The sequence below is a fragment of the Saccopteryx leptura genome, chromosome 3 (assembly GCF_036850995.1).
Source record: "Saccopteryx leptura isolate mSacLep1 chromosome 3, mSacLep1_pri_phased_curated, whole genome shotgun sequence".
NCBI classification, from domain to species: Eukaryota; Metazoa; Chordata; class Mammalia; order Chiroptera; family Emballonuridae; genus Saccopteryx; species Saccopteryx leptura.
Genome location: NC_089505.1, coordinates 115207679 through 115224298, shown reverse-complemented (window position 1 = coordinate 115224298; position 16620 = coordinate 115207679). Strand labels below are relative to the sequence as shown.

Genomic DNA, 16620 nt, shown 5'->3' with positions numbered 1-16620 from the left:
ATCTGAGAACTGGGTTGGTGGGGAACCTTGACTATGGAAGGAGCAAGGGCTTCTTCCCCAGTCTCCTTTGGTCACAGGGTAATCCCATTCTCCTGTCCCTCTCCACAGCTCTGTCTCTGAGGGGCCAAGGGGTGGCTCTCTGGGGACAGTGCAGTGCAGGTGAGGTGAGCCAGGATAGACTCCATCCAGGGCATGATAGTGACATGCAGAGGGCATGTTGGGACAGAGGCTGGGCACCATGGGGCTGAGCAAGATCCAACCCCAGCCCTGGCGCTGGTGCATGCAGGTCCCCAGTCATGAGATGCAGGTGGCTGGGCCTGAGCCCCTGTTCACTGGTACCCCACAGAGGGTCATGCTTGGTGACCCACTACCCATCACTCTCTTGCCACCTTCAATAGCTTTTCAGAACAGGGACAAAGGCGTACGATACCAAAGAGGTTCTGGGGGCCTGGAGTGGATGGGAGCTTATGCCAGTATAGGGGCTGCCAACTAAAGTGAAGAGTAGGGTATGGGAGGGGAGGAAACCAGTGCATGTAAGTGCCAGATGTACAGTTGGTGCCTGAAAAAATGGTAGTTGCTAGGTGCATTATTTTTCTCTCCGGGAGTTAAAGTGACTAGGCAGGCAACAAACCTAGATAGAAGCAGGCCTGATAACCACCTGGGGAAGGGCCTGGGGTCTTTCCAGTGCTATCCAGGCCTCAGAGACCTAGGCCTGAGTTGTGCTGTGGGGACATCGAGGAAGGCCCTTGCGGGCAGGCAGAGGCAGCAGTGAGGGCTCCTGGACCAGAGAGTAGTAGACCATCTTGAGAAAGAGGAGCTGGTAAAACTGTGGGGTGGGGCCTGGAGAGACCTGGGGTCACTTCAGAGCTCCCTCTCCTACCTGAATGGGGGGGGGGACCACCTCGTGGGCATCATCCTGCAAGGCCAGACCATTGGCATCAGCTGCAGAGGCCCAGGAAAGCCTAAGTGGCTCTGTGCTCATGTCTCCACGTGTGTACTTGTGTGTGTGTCAGTGTGAGTGTGAGGCTTTCTGCATGTCTGGGGAAACTAAAGGGACATGTTTGTGTGACGTGGGAGCATTGTCCTTGGGAGGTTTGGGGTAGAACTCAGAAACCTGTGCTGTCAAATGTGAATGGAGGGCCAAAGAGGGGGGTAGACATCCAGCAGGAAGACGGAGCTCCTGGGAGGGGACACTGAAAAAGGGAAGAAAGGCCCAGGCACTGCGCTTGGGGGAGGCAAGGGAGAAACAGGCCCCATGCTGGGTGGGGAGGGCGATAAGCCAAAGAGTGGAAATGGGGATCATGGCCAAGCAGCCTGAGACCAGCTACTGCTGGGGGCCCATCTCCCAATGGGGGATGGACAGAGGACCCCATGGGGGTCCCCAAAGTTGCATATTTAACATAGTTTGCATATATGGTGCCCACCTGCCTTATGGCAGGGTTCTGTGCTTGTGGGTACCTGTGAGGGCACCTTGGGCCCACCCTCAAGGGGGCGGGGACTTGGCGGGAGGGCTTCCCTGCTCTGTCCAAAGGGCGGGCCAGAGACCTCACCTTGCATAGCTGGAAGCTGGTTCAGGGCCCAGAGCCCCAGCGACCCACTCACACTCCCGGGACAGTGCCCCTACCAGGCGGGCCGAGTTGGGCCTTGATGGAAAGAGCAGGACACTGGGGGGCCCAGAGGTCGCGGGGCAGCTCTGCTGCTGCCCTCCGTACGGCCTGGCATCTCACGCTCCTGAGGTGGGGCGAGTCGCTGGCACCCACAGCGGGGGTCTCGCCCACCCAGGCAGCTCAATACTGCGCGTGGCCTCTCTCCCCGCGGGGGAGCGAGTTCAAGTAAGAAGAGTCCCGAGGCCTCAGAGGGCGGGTCCGAGCGCCAGGCCGAGGGGCTGGCCGAGTGCTGCTGTCCCGACACTGAAAAGCCCCTCAGTCCATGTTGGTGCTGACCGAGCGGGAGATGCTGAGCGTTTGTGCGGAGACGGAGATGTCCTCGTGGTCCACAGGGCTGTGGTAGTCCGAGGTGATGTCGGGGTCTAAAAGCGGCACTTGAACGGTGCCCAGGCTGGCCGAGGTGCCAGAGCGCAGGCAGCGGGAGTAGAAGCCCAAGAGCAGGTCCAACTTGTGCTCGATGGATTGCACCTGGGGGCGGGGCGCAGCTGGAGGCGGGGCCTGGCCGGGACTGGAGGCGGAACTTGGGGCCGGGGCGGGGCGACGCTGGAGGCGGGGCGTGGGAGGAGCGCGGCTGGGAGGCGGGACACCGCTAGGAGGCGGGGCTTGTCTGGGGAGGGGCGGACCTGGGAATCACGGAGCTTGGCCGGGTGGAGGGAAACTGGTAACCTGGGGCTAATACCCCGAACAATATTACGTTGTTACTGGTTGTTATAGACCGGGCAATTGAGAGACAACCGAGTGGGGGTTAAATTAGGTAGGTGGGACTTCGGCGAATTTATCTGAGACCATAGGAACCTGGGGCGGGGCTTAGCAGGAGAGGGTGAGTTTATCCTGGGCAAGTTTACTGGGTGGCTGGGCTTATCTGTGGGGCGGGGTTCTGCCATGCAAGGGACGCGTGGGTCCTGTTTGCTCCTCCCCCGCTGGTGGGTGGTCTGGGCTGCGGCTCTGAGAAGCGCACCCTCCCCTTGAGCTTCTCCACGCGACTTTCAGAGCTTCTCCGTGACGATTAGCTCCGCCACACCAATGAAATGCCTTCGCACACTCACCTGCTTCTCCACTTTGACCACGCGTCCCATCATACTAATTTCATCCGCCGCCTCTGTGTCTGAGGGCCCCTTGTCGCCCTTCTCTCGGGTCTTCCGGTCCCCGGGGCTCCTGCCCACAATCTGGTCCACCCTGTGGGGAAAGGGAACCGTCAAAGGAAGACACAGTCACCGCTCCCTCCCACAAGAACTCGAGGTTGCCTGCTAAGAGACACAACCTGCACGGGAAGAAGCTACCTGAGGGAGGGGGGTCGTTTTGCTTTGCCAAACGGAGGGACCTGGCCACTGCTCTGAGGGTTTTCCAATTAGTTGAGCAAAGGCACCACAGAGAAGCATGACAAGTAAAAACAAACACCTGATGGGAGGACAGGTGGGAAATGGACTGGGAAAGGAGGGGGAGACACAAGTGGGAATGTGAGTTATCAGGTAGAGGAGGCTGGAGCTGGTCCCACCTTATTTTCTGTTCTCCTTTATAGCGACATCTTTGCAGTGGCCTACAGCGCTTGAACAGTCCAAGTGCCATTGGCCTTCTAACCTCATCTGCTACTTCTCTCCCATCAGGCATACTAGGACAGCTCCTTGCTGTCCCTAAAACAAACCCCAGCCACCTGCCCATCAGAAAGCCCTTTCACTCGCTGTTCCCTCTGGAAAAATCTTTATTTAAACAGCCACAGGGCTACTTGCCTCAACTTCAATTTTTTTTTTCTTAACTGTCACTTTCTCTCCTTTTTAAAATAGAACACCCCAACACCCCAGCCCTTATTTTTTACTTTAGCATTTATTATTTATTGTCTGGCGTATTCTATTTTATTTATTTATCACCTGTTCTCCTTCCACTAGAATGAAAACTCTGTGAGGGCAGCAACTCTGTTTGCTTTCTGCATATCCCCACTGTCTGGCAAGTAACAAATACCCCATGACTATTTCTTGAGAGAACAGATGAACAGGCAGTGAGAATTCAGGCCACAGGAGGAGAAGGGCAAGGTGACTGGGGTCTTGCTGTGAGAATTCTTTCTATATGCAGGGTGGAGAGAAGGGCCAGAGGATTCCAGAGGCAAGAGGTGGGCAGCATGGAGAACAATTTGCCTGTTCCCTTAGGAGATGGGAGGCCACTCATTATTTTAGGCATATTATTTTATGACCAGGAAATACTCATATAAAGACGTTTCCTGGATTGTGTGGGTCAATAGGTTCTCACAAAGGAAGGACCTGCCGCTGGGTCATTCTTCAGGTTCAAGACAGGTAGGTGCAGGTTCTGGCCTCAGCCTGAAGAAACTCCAGCTTCCGCAGAGGCCCGTAGAGGGCTCTCGGGCTTCCTTCGGGCGCTAGCGAAGGGGCTTTGGCCTTCAGATCTTGCACCCTGATTCTGGGGCCGAGGTCTCCCTGTCCCCCTCCTGGATTGGGAGCAGGTAAACCCACCGAGTCTGCAGGCTCTTGATCCGGCCCAGCATGTCCAAGTGCCCTGCCGAGTACTGCTCGATGACGTCCTTCACGTCGTAGGGTCGCAGTGTCTCCTTGAATTTCCTTTTGGCCACCAGGAACTTCAGGATCCTGTTGGGGAAGATATCTCAGAGGGAAGAAATTCTTTTCCAGCCTTCTCTCTGTCTCTTTGTTACCTGCTTGTCCAGCACAAGGGCTCCTCCTGCTTGGGCCACAGCAAACAGCTTCTGAGGAGTTTCCCTCCCTACCCACTATGCCCACGCCCATGCCCCCGCCCCTGTAGATTTGTTTGATATTCTTTAATGTGCCAGTATCTACAGTCATATTAGCCTGGAATGACAGGGACTGGGCCGGTTGCTCTCTGCTCGGTGGGACACTGTTGCCGATGACAGCTTGGAGAAAGACATTTTTGCACTCACTCTGCAAATCCTTGTTAACATAGCCAAAAGGGCGTCAGATCCAATCTGGCCTCAGGAGCCCTGGTCTGAGATGGGAGTCAGAAAACAGAAAGAGGGCTGGGGAGCATGAGAAGGGAGACCTTGGCAGGGGAGGTCAGGGGACAAGCCTTGAGAGTGATACTTTCTAGTCCCAGGTCAAGAGGAGGGGGATACAGGGAGGCTTCTGGACATAGGCAGGCATGGAGGTGTGTATGTGAGAGTCAGTTCAAAGTAGGCAAGACAAGTGGGGGGAAAGGGGTTAATTCACAGGAGGTGGGAAGGGGCATATGAGAAAACAGGGAAAGAAACTGGCCTTAAGTTAGAAGCTGGAGGAGGGTATTCTGAAGAGCCCTGAATCCCTGGCGAGGATTGAGCATCAGGAAGTTGGGGTGGTGGGGAAGGGGCCATAGTAGTTTACTCGGCTTTCAGATGCCCATTCTGCCAGCCCTGCAGGGAACCTGGGACTCTGGTGCTTATTCTCCAGAAATTTCGGCAGGAAGATCTGTTCTGGGGGACAGGCCTGAGATGAAAGGGGCAGTGAGATTCAAGACAGCTTTGAGCAATTTAGGACTGAAAGGGCCTGAAAGGCTTCTAAGTCTGAATCCAGGGTGACTCCCATGACTTGGGCAACAAGGTGAATGGTGGTGCCACTGCCTGAAATGGGGACTCAGGAAGAGGAACAGATTTGGAGCATGCTGGGTGTAAGGAGTCTGTGGATGGCCAAGGAGTGTTGACCTGGGCCACGTGGCAGCTCAGGCATTGTGTTCCAGAAGCTAGTCACTTGGAGGGCAGAGAGGGGATGTGTAAAAAGAGGGTGGGAAGACAACTCACATGCTCAACAGTGGGGGAAATCCAGCTGACTGATTTTTAAAGGAACACAAAGGGAAGAGGCTTACAGGCAGTTGCATCAGCTAGGGAAGAGAGGTGAGTCTGGAAGGCCTGGGAGTGAAGGCGTCTCTGAAACTCGAGCTACAGGCTGGAGATGGAGACTAGGCAGGACCCCATGGCGGGAAGCTTGGGGGGCCAGATCCATGGCTGGGCCAAGACTAAAGAACTCAGGAGACTCTGGTTACCTCTTAATTGTTGAGGCAAAGAGACAGCCAGTAGAGTCCTTAGGTCAAGAGCTTTCAAACTTTTTGACCAAGATCTACTACAAGAAATATATTTTACATCAGAAACTAGTATCTACATACACACATACACATAACTGAAAACAAGTTTCATAAACATTGTTTGCCCTACTACTAGGATGAATGCTGATATTTTCTATTCTAGTCTTCTTTTTTTTTTTTAATGCTGACCACGGCCTGCTAAATTGATTCCACTCAGTTGATTTCAAACTGTTGTGACCTGTGGTTTGAAAACTACTGCTCTAGAGGGAGTCCCCAGGGAACAGACAAACTGAGGTCAAGACACCCAAGAGAGAAAGTCTGAGACACAGATGGACAGGGAAAGGCAGGCAAGTGCTGACCCACAGCCAGGGAGAGCAAAATAAAGAGAATAAAATGAGCAAGAGGAAGGGCAGAGAAGCAGAGAGGAAGCTGCAGGTGGGAGGAGAGGGACCATGTTGGGCAGTGGATCCCACTGCCCCTCAGCCAGCCCTCGAGACATAAGAGTATGCAGAAACCCTTCTGGGAGCCATATGCCACCTCCTCACCCACCCACACAAGGGTGCCAGGCGGGCAGCAGCTGGCATGCCCGGGAGCTAGGCCAGGCCTGGCCATGAGGGCAGGCCCCAGATGGGGAGCAGCAAAGCGTGGCAGGTGAATGTGGGGGGAGGGTCCACCTCAGGCCTAAGTCTCACCTGACGGAGCGGATGACTGTCTTCACAGCAGGCATGACGTCGTCAACCGTGAGCTCGCACTGGTAGCTCTTCTCCTCTGCCACTTCCTCGGAGGGGCCCTCTGCAAAGTCAAGGGACCCAGGTGGTAGCAGCAGAAGGGGCCACTTCCACCTCCTACTACCACATGCCAAACCACCCTTAAAGGTACCGATAGGGAGACCAAGGCCCAGGAAGGGCCCAGAACCTCCCTGGGGGCACAAGGCAGACCAGCTCCAGCCCTCCTCAATGCCCTACACAGAGTGGAAATCCCCAGTTCGTTGCATGGCATCTCCCTGTGGCCAGTCGGGGTAAACATCTACCTGTCGGCCAGGTGTGTGGGAACGTATCTGTTCTGCCAGGGGCAAATTGCACAGAGCACTGGAGGAAACCCCACTGGTTCCACCACGCAGGACAGTGAGTCCCAGAGAAAAGGGGCTTGTGGCCTCTGCACCCCGACACACACACAGTCTTGTCCTTCAGCCGAGAGAGAAGGAAACTCAGGGGATGGCTTCCCTGCTCAGCTCTGCCACCAGGAAGACTCTTAAGTCAAGTCATTTTCGTTCTGAATGAAAGAACTGGCTTTTCCGAGGCTGCTGCCCTGCACCGCACAGAGAGGCGATGCTGTCCAGGAACAGGTGGTGGGAGGCCAGGTATGTTCCTGTGCAGGGAAGAGGAGGCCCTGGGCACCAGCCATGCCCAGGCTCCCATGGGCCAACACCTCCCAAAGACTGGCTTGTGGGGTTCTGTAACTTTCTAGAAAAGAGTTCTCCAAGTTGTCACCCCACAGCATATTAGGGGCTGACACAGCACAGAGACAGCATAGCTTGTTCTCCCTCCAAAGCCAAAGGGGCTTCCTGTCCCCATCCTCCATCCTTTTTTTTTTTTTAATTTATTGATTGATTTTTTTAGAGAGAGAGGAGTGAGAGAGAGAGACAGAGAGAGAGAGAGAGAAGGGGGAGGAGCAGGAAGCATCAACTCCCATATGTGCCTTGACCAGGCAAGCCCAAGGTTTCGAACCGGCGACCTCAGTGTTCCAGGTCGACGCTTTATCCCACTGCGCCACCACAGGTCAGGCTCCCATCCTCCATCCTTGTCTACCGTCCTCCTCCTTGTACCCCAGGGCCTGAAGCATGTCAAAGCTCGGAGAGCTCTTCCAGGAAACCTGGTCCAACCCTCTCGCTTTCCAGAAGTGGACATTGGGGCACAGAAAGGGCCAGTATCTTGCTTAAGTCACAGTGCAGGTCAGGAGCGGAGCTAGAACTAAAAAAAAAAGTGACCTAATTTGTTAATAAGCCACCCCCACCAGGTTCACAGCCACATATCTGCAGGCTGGGCTGGGTGAAGACGGGTGGGGTGGATGCATAGGCTACTGAGTTGGACAGCGCTGGTTGAGGATAACAGCTCTGCTACTGACTAGCTGAGAGATCTCAGTCTTCATGTCTGTAAAATGGGAATAAAAACAACCTTCTTCCCAGGGTGGTTGGGAGAAGTAAAAGAGAGAATCCAGTGTGGGGGTGTACACAGTCCAGGCCCAGGAAGTATGGGCTTCTGCTCCTTCCAAAGCACATGTGTGATGCTGCGAGCTTTGGATGAGCACTCACTATATTCCGAAAAACTCTTCTGTTCACCTTCCAGGGGTAATCTCCTTTAATCCTCACAATGATCTTATGAAGGAAGTACTATTATTATCTTCATTTTATAGATGAGTCCCAGAGAAATTAGACTACTCAAGACAAATGGCAAAGCCAGGATTCAAACTCAGGCGGCATGGCCCAAATCCTGTGCCCTTAATCACTATCAAATGCCACTATCCCTCTGCATTCTCATTTTATTCTCAGTCTGGAGCCCAGCAAAGCAGGTTATCATGACACCCATTTTACAGACCTGAAGACCAGTACCCAAAGGTGGTCAATCAGTTGCAGAGCCAGGACTAGAACCAAGTCTTTCCACCCCCAGCTGGAACCCTGTCCCCACCCTGCTACCCTCAACAGGTCCTGGGCCCCACACCCCCAGAGGCTCACCCTCAGCAGAAGTGCGGGGTTTGAGTCTCAGAGAGGCCCGGAAGCGGGTACGGTCATTGAAGCTCCAACTCTTCTGGACCTTGGTGGGGCTGGTGGCCTCACCCACCTGCTCGCTGCTCAGGGAGGTGGCCATGGGCGGTGGTGCCAGGTGCTGCTTGGAGGGACCCGTCCGCCGCTGGGAGCTGCCTATGCGAATGCGGTCTTTGATGCCCATCCGGCTGCTGGCAGGGCAGGTGAGTGGGGGAGAGAGCCAAATTAGCTGGAGCTGGGGGGGGCATGAGTGGAGACACAGCTGGCTTAGGACTTGGGGGTGGCTATTGGGTCTTGGTTCTCCACCAAGTGGAGACTTCCTGGGATAGGACAAGGGTGTGGTGAGGGGGGTCCCTGACTCCTACAAGAAGCTGATCCAGGATCAGTCTGAGTAGATCCTTTCCCCAGCCCCCACTGTCCACCCCTCATTGCCCAGACAGATAAGGGATGCACAGGAGACAGATGCCAGAGTGGAAGGGGTGATAGAAACCCAAGAAGGAAGTCAAAGACAGACAGGAGGACAGGGGAGCTGGCCTGACCCAGACGGATGGGTGGGTGGAGGTGAGGACCAGTCTGGGCAGACAGGCTGCTAAAGGACAGAGAAGCTCACCTGGCCACGCAGACTGAGGTAAGCCACCAGCTGCACGCAGGGGCAGGCTTTGTGGAGGTGAGGGGGTGTGTGTTTGCATGCATGCATGTGATGGTGGGCACAAATGTACCAATGTGTGTACATGTGTCAATTTATATTTTCCTCTTTCCCCCACTCCTGGAACTATCTAATCCCACACTGGTCAGATCAGGGCTTTAGGACCTGGTGCAGCTACACAGGTAGTACACTGCAAAATCCCAAAGGTCTCCATCAGACAGACCTCCGTGTAAGGGGTGCTCCTGGAGGTGTGCAGTGTACTCCCTGCTGAAGGGCCTTGGCCCTGTGGGATTAGCTGCCGGGCCCTCAGGTATGCCCAGGACATGTCTGGTGCCTGCCCTCCTGGGAAAGGGCTAGAACCTGGTCTCCTGTGGTCTCCCCTGCTTAATTCTGCCCACCTGGACTGATAACTGAAAGCCTGCCCATGGGACCTTGGATTCCCCCCTTCCCTCGTTGCCTGTTCACTAAGCCCCCAGTGAACAGCACCTACATGTCTGCTCATGTGCGCACACAACTGCATATCTCTGCACATGCTCAAACTCCCCTTCCCACACCTCAGCTCCCCACCACATCCCCCAAACCATGGAGGAAGACAGGTCGGGGGAGGGGCTCAGGTTCCCCAGAACAGGTCCTGGATGACCAATACCTGGTAGAGTAACTCTGTGTCCAAGAAGTTTAGGGACCATGTTATTGCCATTATAGTAGGACCTATGCAAACGTCCCCCATCCCATGCACTGTGGGTGTCACAGCTGCCTCCCTGCTGTGGATTGCCACTTGAAGTGCCCCCAGCAGATAGGGTCAAGGGCCCTTCTACCCCAAATGCCAAGGACCCTGGCTCAGGAAAGCACCAGCCAGTCTCAGAGGAGACCTGAGGTGGGATAGGACAAATCTGTGTCACCTACTTTCAGGGACTTTCAGATCAAAGGTATAGCAGAGGAATGATTCTGGTTTCAGCACTGGGTGGGAGCTGGGGTCCCCCATGCCCACAGCATGGGGTTCAGGGTATAGAGTCAGGTACGGAGGTAAGGGGGATCTTGAAACCAGGGGCACCTTCAGGAAGGCAGCCAGGATGTAGGGCCATCCTTACAGGTAGGGGCCTCTGCCCAGAAGGGAGAGGTTATAAGTCAAGGATTGGGTCCCTGAAATCAGAAGGGAAGGACAGGGGTGGCCCCACAATCTAGCATGCTGTTTGCTGGCCCAGTATCCCCTCAACACACCCCAGATTCCAACCAAAGTTTGAGGTTGGCTCTCCCAAACTTTCCTCTGCAGAGCCATTCCTTCGCGCTGTCCTCATGCGGGCAAGCACCCCCACACCCGCCTGGCCCGTGCAACCCCTCCTTCTGTCCTCCAGGTCTCCAAAGGGGAGAGGAAGAGAGGGAGGCAGAGAAGACCCCGACACTCAGCCGAGGGCCTGGAATTCCAGACCTCTGAGCCCAGCACACGATTTCAATGGTTTTCTCGGGGAAGGGGGTGACCTCCCTGTCATGAGAAGTGTGCAAGCTAGACAGCTTGCACTCAGCAGGAGTTATGTAGAAAAAGGTCTAGGGGCTTGTACTAGAGGCCTTGAAAGGTCCCTTTCCAGCTCTGATTCTGTAATGGTTGAAGGAGCTTCCAGCCTGGGTTGTGGGGTTCTGTAACTTTCCAGCCAGCCCTGAGCTCCTCATCCATGTAAGAAGGCTCTGTTTTCCCAGGGGTGGCCCTGAATTCCAGCTCCTTGGGCGGGGCCCAGAAAATGGCTTACGTCAGCCTCTCTGGAGCCTACAAGCTCAAAGAAAATGGAAAGAAACCTGGCACGTGGTGGACATCGAAAGAGCGCCTTCCTTTCCCAGGCTCCTTCAAACACGCAAGTCCTGTCTCACTGCCTCATCCCTTCCAGTTCTCAGCCACTTCGTGTGGTGGGCTCCGTATTTTCCATCCCTGTTTCACAGATGCAGAGGGAGGTGAAATGACTTGCCCAAGGTCACAGAGCTCCTACAGATGGAGCAAGGACTGGAACTCAGTTTTCTCTGACAGTATAGACTGTGTTCTTTCTCTGGGGCAAACAATCGAGGATAGGGTCGAGGGCAGTGGTTCTCATCTGGGGGTGATTTTGCTTACTAGGGGACATTTGGCAATGCCTAGAGACATTTTTGGTTGTCGCAGTGGGGCATGCTCCTGGTACCTAATGGGGAGAGGCCAGGGACGCTGCTAACCACCAACAATGCATGTGACAGCTCCCGACAACAAAGAATTATCAGACCCAAAATATCAATCATGCCGAGGTCAAGATACTCTGATCTAAGTGATCCCAGTGGTGCCTGGGAGATGGAGGGGGTGGGCTTGACTAGGGCTGTCCTGTGGGAGAGAGCAGGCTCTGGGCACAGGCTGCCCTCTGATGGCCCTGCTGGACCAACCCCTGTACTCATTTCCACAGGGAATTTCTTTAATGACTCACCATTTGCCCGCCAAAGGCCAAGGTCATGGGGGAAGAGAGGCAGCCTACTCTTTCTGGTGCTGCACACAGCCTCTCTTCTCAGGACTGTGGAAATAGCCTCATCACTGGCCTCTCTGCCCTGGCTCTGCTCTTCCTAACTACCGTGCTCACACAACCGGTCATCTTGGAAAGGGGCAGATCTGGAGACCCCCGGGCTTAACCCTTCAGAATGCTTCAATTTCCTACAGCCGTTTCCCAAATTCTTTTTTAAAGTAAGATCTTAACTGTTCACCATATTGTATCAAATGAGGCCAACATTTATACAGCACTTCCTATGAGTCAGGCACAGTTTGAGCAGAAGAAGATCCTAGTATCACCCACATATTACATCTGAGGAAACCAAGGCACAGAGGGTTTATCACCAAGGTCTCCAAGTTGGTGAGTGGTAGCCAGCCAGGTTCAGACCCAGCACCCACATTTCTGAGAAACACAGCTTCTGGGGAGAGCAGCCAGGAGCTCTGTCACTCATCTCCCACTCACAGGGCCCCTGGTCCACAAGGCTCCAAAGGTACTTTTGGAAAACCCAGGACTCCATGAGCCCAAGTTGCCAGGCAGTGCCAACAGGATGAGGCCCACGCTGGGCTTTTGGGTTCTTCATAACCCAGCTCTGCCCCCAACCTCAGCTCCTGGCCTCCCACTCTCAGATCTGGCCACACTGGGCTACCTGGTCCTTTGCCACAACTGTGCTCTCTCCTCCTCACCTTGCCACTTCCTTGGCCAAGAATGCCCTCCCTCATGCCCACTCCTCTTTGGGCCACTTTGGGGTAAAGTGTCTGACCCAGGCTCCACGGACCCTCTGCTTCCTCCATTTGCTGCACTTATTACACTGAATACCAATTACTTTTTGCAATTCTCCAGGCACCATGTCTTATTCATCATTGTGTCCCTAGTGCGAGGCCCAGCATGGGGCAGGTACCAAGGAATGTAGTGGTGATGTAGCTAAGAGCTGGGCTCTGGAGTCAGTGAGGGAAGTGTTAATCCCACTCCTTCAGGCATCTGCTAGGATCCTAGGTGGGAAATGGAAAAGCTAAACCCAAGGCCCAAAAAAAGTCAGAGTGGGAGGGACCCTCAGAGAGCCTCTAGTTCAATATGCCCATTCCACAGGTGGGAAACTGAGGTCCAGAGAAGGGAAGCAATTTGGCCAAGATCACACAAGGGGTCAGTGGCAGAGCCAGAACTCATCGCAAAGCTCCTGTAGCTGTCCCTGCTGGCAGACTGGGCACCAGGCCCATGCCCCCAGACTTGGCAAAGGCATCCCCAGGAAGGCGAGGGGTTCCTCAGGGCCCCAAGGCAGATGGCAGGCGGCAGGCACATGCACCTTGTCCTTGGCCCATCCTGTCCCCGACTCCAGCCCCCAAACTGGGTGGGGCAAGGAGGAGTGGGGACAGGAGGAACAGGTAAGGGGGTACCTCGGTCTCCAGCTGGCGTGGATCCGAAAGAAACTCCGTTTATTACTAAACATCTGGCTGGAAAGTTGAGAACAAGACACAAACAGAGGTTAGTGGGAAGGAGGCAGGTGGGCAGAGCATGAGGAGTTGCCAGGATGGGGCCGGCTTCCTGTTGCTGGTGGGAAAGAAGGCCCCCCCACCCCAAATTATCTTCCAGCCCACATTCCCAGAATGCAGACGTTCTCAAGCTTTGCATGAGGATTTCCTGAGCAGCAGGTTAAATACGCAGAATTCTGTGTCTGTTCTCCAGAGATTCTCCTTCTGGGGGCCTGGGAAGAGGTCCAGCCATCTGCTTTTTTTTTTTAATTTTTCTTTTATTAATTTTTAGGAGAGAAGGGGGAGGAGCTGGAAGCATCAACTCCCATATGTGCCTTGACCAGGCAAGCCCAGGGTTTCGAACCGGCGACCTCAGCATTTCCAGGTCGACGCTTTATCCACTGCGCCACCACAGGTCAGGTCATCTGCATTTTTGACAAATACCCTACAGGATGCTGATGCAAGAGGTCAGTGGACCATGCTTTGAGAAACATTGCTTTAGTTCCTCATCACAAAACCCCAAAGAGAGGAGGTGCGGGCCCTGACAATGCCATCCCCCAGGACGTCCTGCTCCTTATAGTCCTGAGAACGTGCTTGACCTAGGTCCACTAACAAGCACCACTGATAGTGTGACCAATCAGGTGTGTATGTGTGTGTGTGGGGGGGGTCCCATCTGGGGCACCCATCCCATGGGGCCCCCAGACAGCCAAGATTAAGGATATGGCCATTTGACCTGAGCCTGGTGCCTGACCTCCTAGAAGTCACAGCCCAGCTCCCTGGGGTTCCTCAGTAGAAGACACTCCACCACCATTACCATGAGCCCCTGCCACGTAGACACTCCAGGGCAGACAGACATAAGGCTGGGAATTAGTGGTAGCCAAGCACTCAGCAATAATCTGTTCCTGGGCCTTGGAGACCCAGAGCAGCTGGGAGGCGGCACAGGTGCTGGTCTCCAGGCTGACCTCCATTCCCAGAGCCTTCCTATTCAGGTAGGGTGAGACCAGGGCAAACTGGAGGCTCCGGCGCGCCCTGGCTCAGCCGAGCAGGTGGTCACCAGTGCCAACTTTTGAGTTTCTACCTAGAAGCCAGAGTTGGGCGGGGATGGGGATAACAATAACGGCCTTCAGGCCATGAACTGAGAATCCAAGTGGGGCTGCCCCAGGGATGCTGTTTCAGGGAGCTGCCAGCCTGGCCTGGCCAGTCACGCTTCCCCTCCCCCCAGCCCCGGAACTGGAGGACTCTGCCTCTCCACCCACTTCTTGTTAAGCCCCTGGCCAGAAGTGTCCTCACAGAGAGCAGGGAAGGAATGCCGTTCCCAGCATCCCTTGTACCAAAACCACCTCCTCCCAGTTCCCTGGGTTTTTTTCTGCCCAGAAACCAAGAGAACGAAGAGCTTCTTATCAGCTTAACTAACACTGATTTTTCTGCCCAGGACCCAAAGGCTCAGAGTGGCTTGATGACTTTCTCAAGGACACAGCGCATCAGGTGGCAGAGGCAAGCTTTCACTGCACCTCCTCTTCCTGACCACAGCGGGGTTCACCTTTTCTCCCCTCCCTTGTTCTGGGACCCAGGCTCAGCACTGCACCTGCAGCTCAAGGCCCAGGTGCCCAGCTGGCTGACAAAGGGATGACGTGTGAAGACGAGACAAAACAAAAAGATGGGCAGAGGACAGGTGAGAAATGAGGGGGATTGAATTCCTGACCTCAAAGTATACCTTCACAGGGGCAGCCACCTTCCCACATGTGAGGTCGGGGCTCAGCCAAATAGGTTTGAAATTTCAGTATGATGAACATTAACGTGGGGGTAAACATCATTACTTTTTGTTCTTCTTTCAAAATGCAAAAGCTCCAGAGAGTCAGGTCAAGGGGAAGAAGACTGTTGGAGCAGCAAAATGTCCCTCAGTAAGGAAGAAAGGCATTGTGGGAGAATCCCAGGAGGATCCTCTGGGATTAGCAAAGCTGTGGACAAGGGTTACACAAGACAACAGCATTAGTCATTGGTTGAGTTTACGTAGGTCCTACAGTGGTTCTTAGTCACAGAGCTCTCTCTCCAGCTGGCATCTCATTCCCGAGACGGGAGTTCAGTGTGAAGCCCTTTCTAGAGGAACATGCTGGGGGCGGGGTCCCTGCCCTCACACCCCAGGACGGTGCCCACGATTACCTGATCCGTAAGCACCTGTGGCCAGCGGCCTCCTCCTCTCTCCAGCTTCCCAGGAGGGATGGGGGTGCAGGGGTGGAAGAGTGAGGGGGAGTGGAAACAGAGAAAGAAAGAGGACATGGAATGAATAGAGGAGGTGATGGCAAAGGATGGTGTGGACAGATCCCCCACTCTTCCAGGTGACAAAAAAGGTGAGTCCAGCCTGGTCCCTCCAGAGAGGCTCTCACTCTGTACCTGTCAGGCTGTCCGACGACAACTGCCCAAGCCTCATGACAAGGCCTGGGAGTCCCCAGAACAGGCCCAGACACCCATGTAGTGGCTGGAGGCAGGTCTGAGAGAGGATGAGACAGAGAATGAAGAGGAGGAGGAGAAGCAAGAGGAGGTGGTGGCCCCAGAGGGCCCCTACCTTTCCCCAGGGCAGAAGGAGGCGCTGCCTGGCCGGTGGCAGGTGGCAACGGGCGGGTAACGGGAGGGCGCTCCGTCGGGTACTGGCGCCCGCCGTACCTCCAGGGGCCGTAGGCCCCCATTGCGGGCCCGTTGCACGTGCTCAAACAAGAGGGCCAGCTCTCTGCAGGAGAGGGTGCCATCAGCAGCAGGCAGGGCTCTGGCGCCACCCCCTCACCTGGTGGGCACTGAGCTCCTGAGTTCACATCCTGCCAGGCCCTGGCTCTCTAGAGGTGCTCAGCACACACCCCAGGCCAGAGTGGGCAGGGCTGCGGGCTGGAAGAGACTAGCCTTCCTCCTTCCCTTACTATACTCAGGTCCTGGGAAATCCTCGGGGATGCCAAGTACGGTTGTGCAGGCTGGACACACTCCAGAGCACCCTCACAAGGGGGCAAGTGGGAGCTCAAATCCAGCTTACTCTATCCACCCCGCTGACTGTCTGGACATGGAGCTGTGCCTACCTGGAGGCCGGTGGTGGCCCTGAAACCGCAGCCTCCAGATCTGACTCTGGATTTTAGGGGGGAAACTGAGGCCTAAGAGAGAGACTGGATAGGGTGGCTAGCCCAGCTTCCTACCCTGCAGCTCTGGGTTCTTGGAGACCAGATTTGGGACTCAGCTTCCTCCTAATTCTCTAGGCATTTCCTATTTCCATATCCAAGGAAGATCTCTCCCCTTTCTGCCTTCCCATTGTATAGATGAAGAAACTGAGGTCCAAGGAGCAGGACACCCACTGGACCCATAATCTCCAAGCCAAGCTCTGTCCCTCTCACCAGAGGACTGAAGATCACCCCACTCCAAAATCCCTCCCACACACACACACACAGCATATTTCTAACAAACCAGTCCCTGCACTATTCCCCATGGCTTGGCCTTCAGTACTTAGGGCTACTTCTGGAAAGGGCAGTTTCTTCTAATCTAACTACCCTCCTCCATCTCTGAGGCAGGTGGAAAGATG

At 54.9% G+C, this 16620-nt stretch overlaps 1 protein-coding gene across 4 annotated transcripts in view; it reads right to left on the bottom strand.

The window, feature by feature from the left end:
* Window positions 1-540: 540 nt before the first annotated feature.
* Window positions 541-16620, bottom strand: part of KCNQ4 (potassium voltage-gated channel subfamily Q member 4) — a 57490-nt gene continuing 41410 nt past the window's right edge. The window contains exons 9-14 of one of the 4 annotated variants that reach the window (XM_066375995.1): window positions 15628-15789; window positions 8431-8651; window positions 6392-6491; window positions 4130-4261; window positions 2714-2843; window positions 541-2135 (exon numbers count right to left, since the gene is read on the bottom strand). In XM_066375995.1, coding sequence (XP_066232092.1) covers window positions 1923-2135; window positions 2714-2843; window positions 4130-4261; window positions 6392-6491; window positions 8431-8651; window positions 15628-15789 — 958 coding nt within the window. In that variant the 3' untranslated portion in view covers window positions 541-1922. Of the gene's footprint in view, window positions 2136-2713; window positions 2844-4129; window positions 4262-6391; window positions 6492-8430; window positions 8652-15224; window positions 15270-15627; window positions 15790-16620 lie in introns of all 4 variants that reach the window. The other 3 variants (XM_066375996.1, XM_066375997.1, XM_066375998.1) reach the window with 3 other exon arrangements.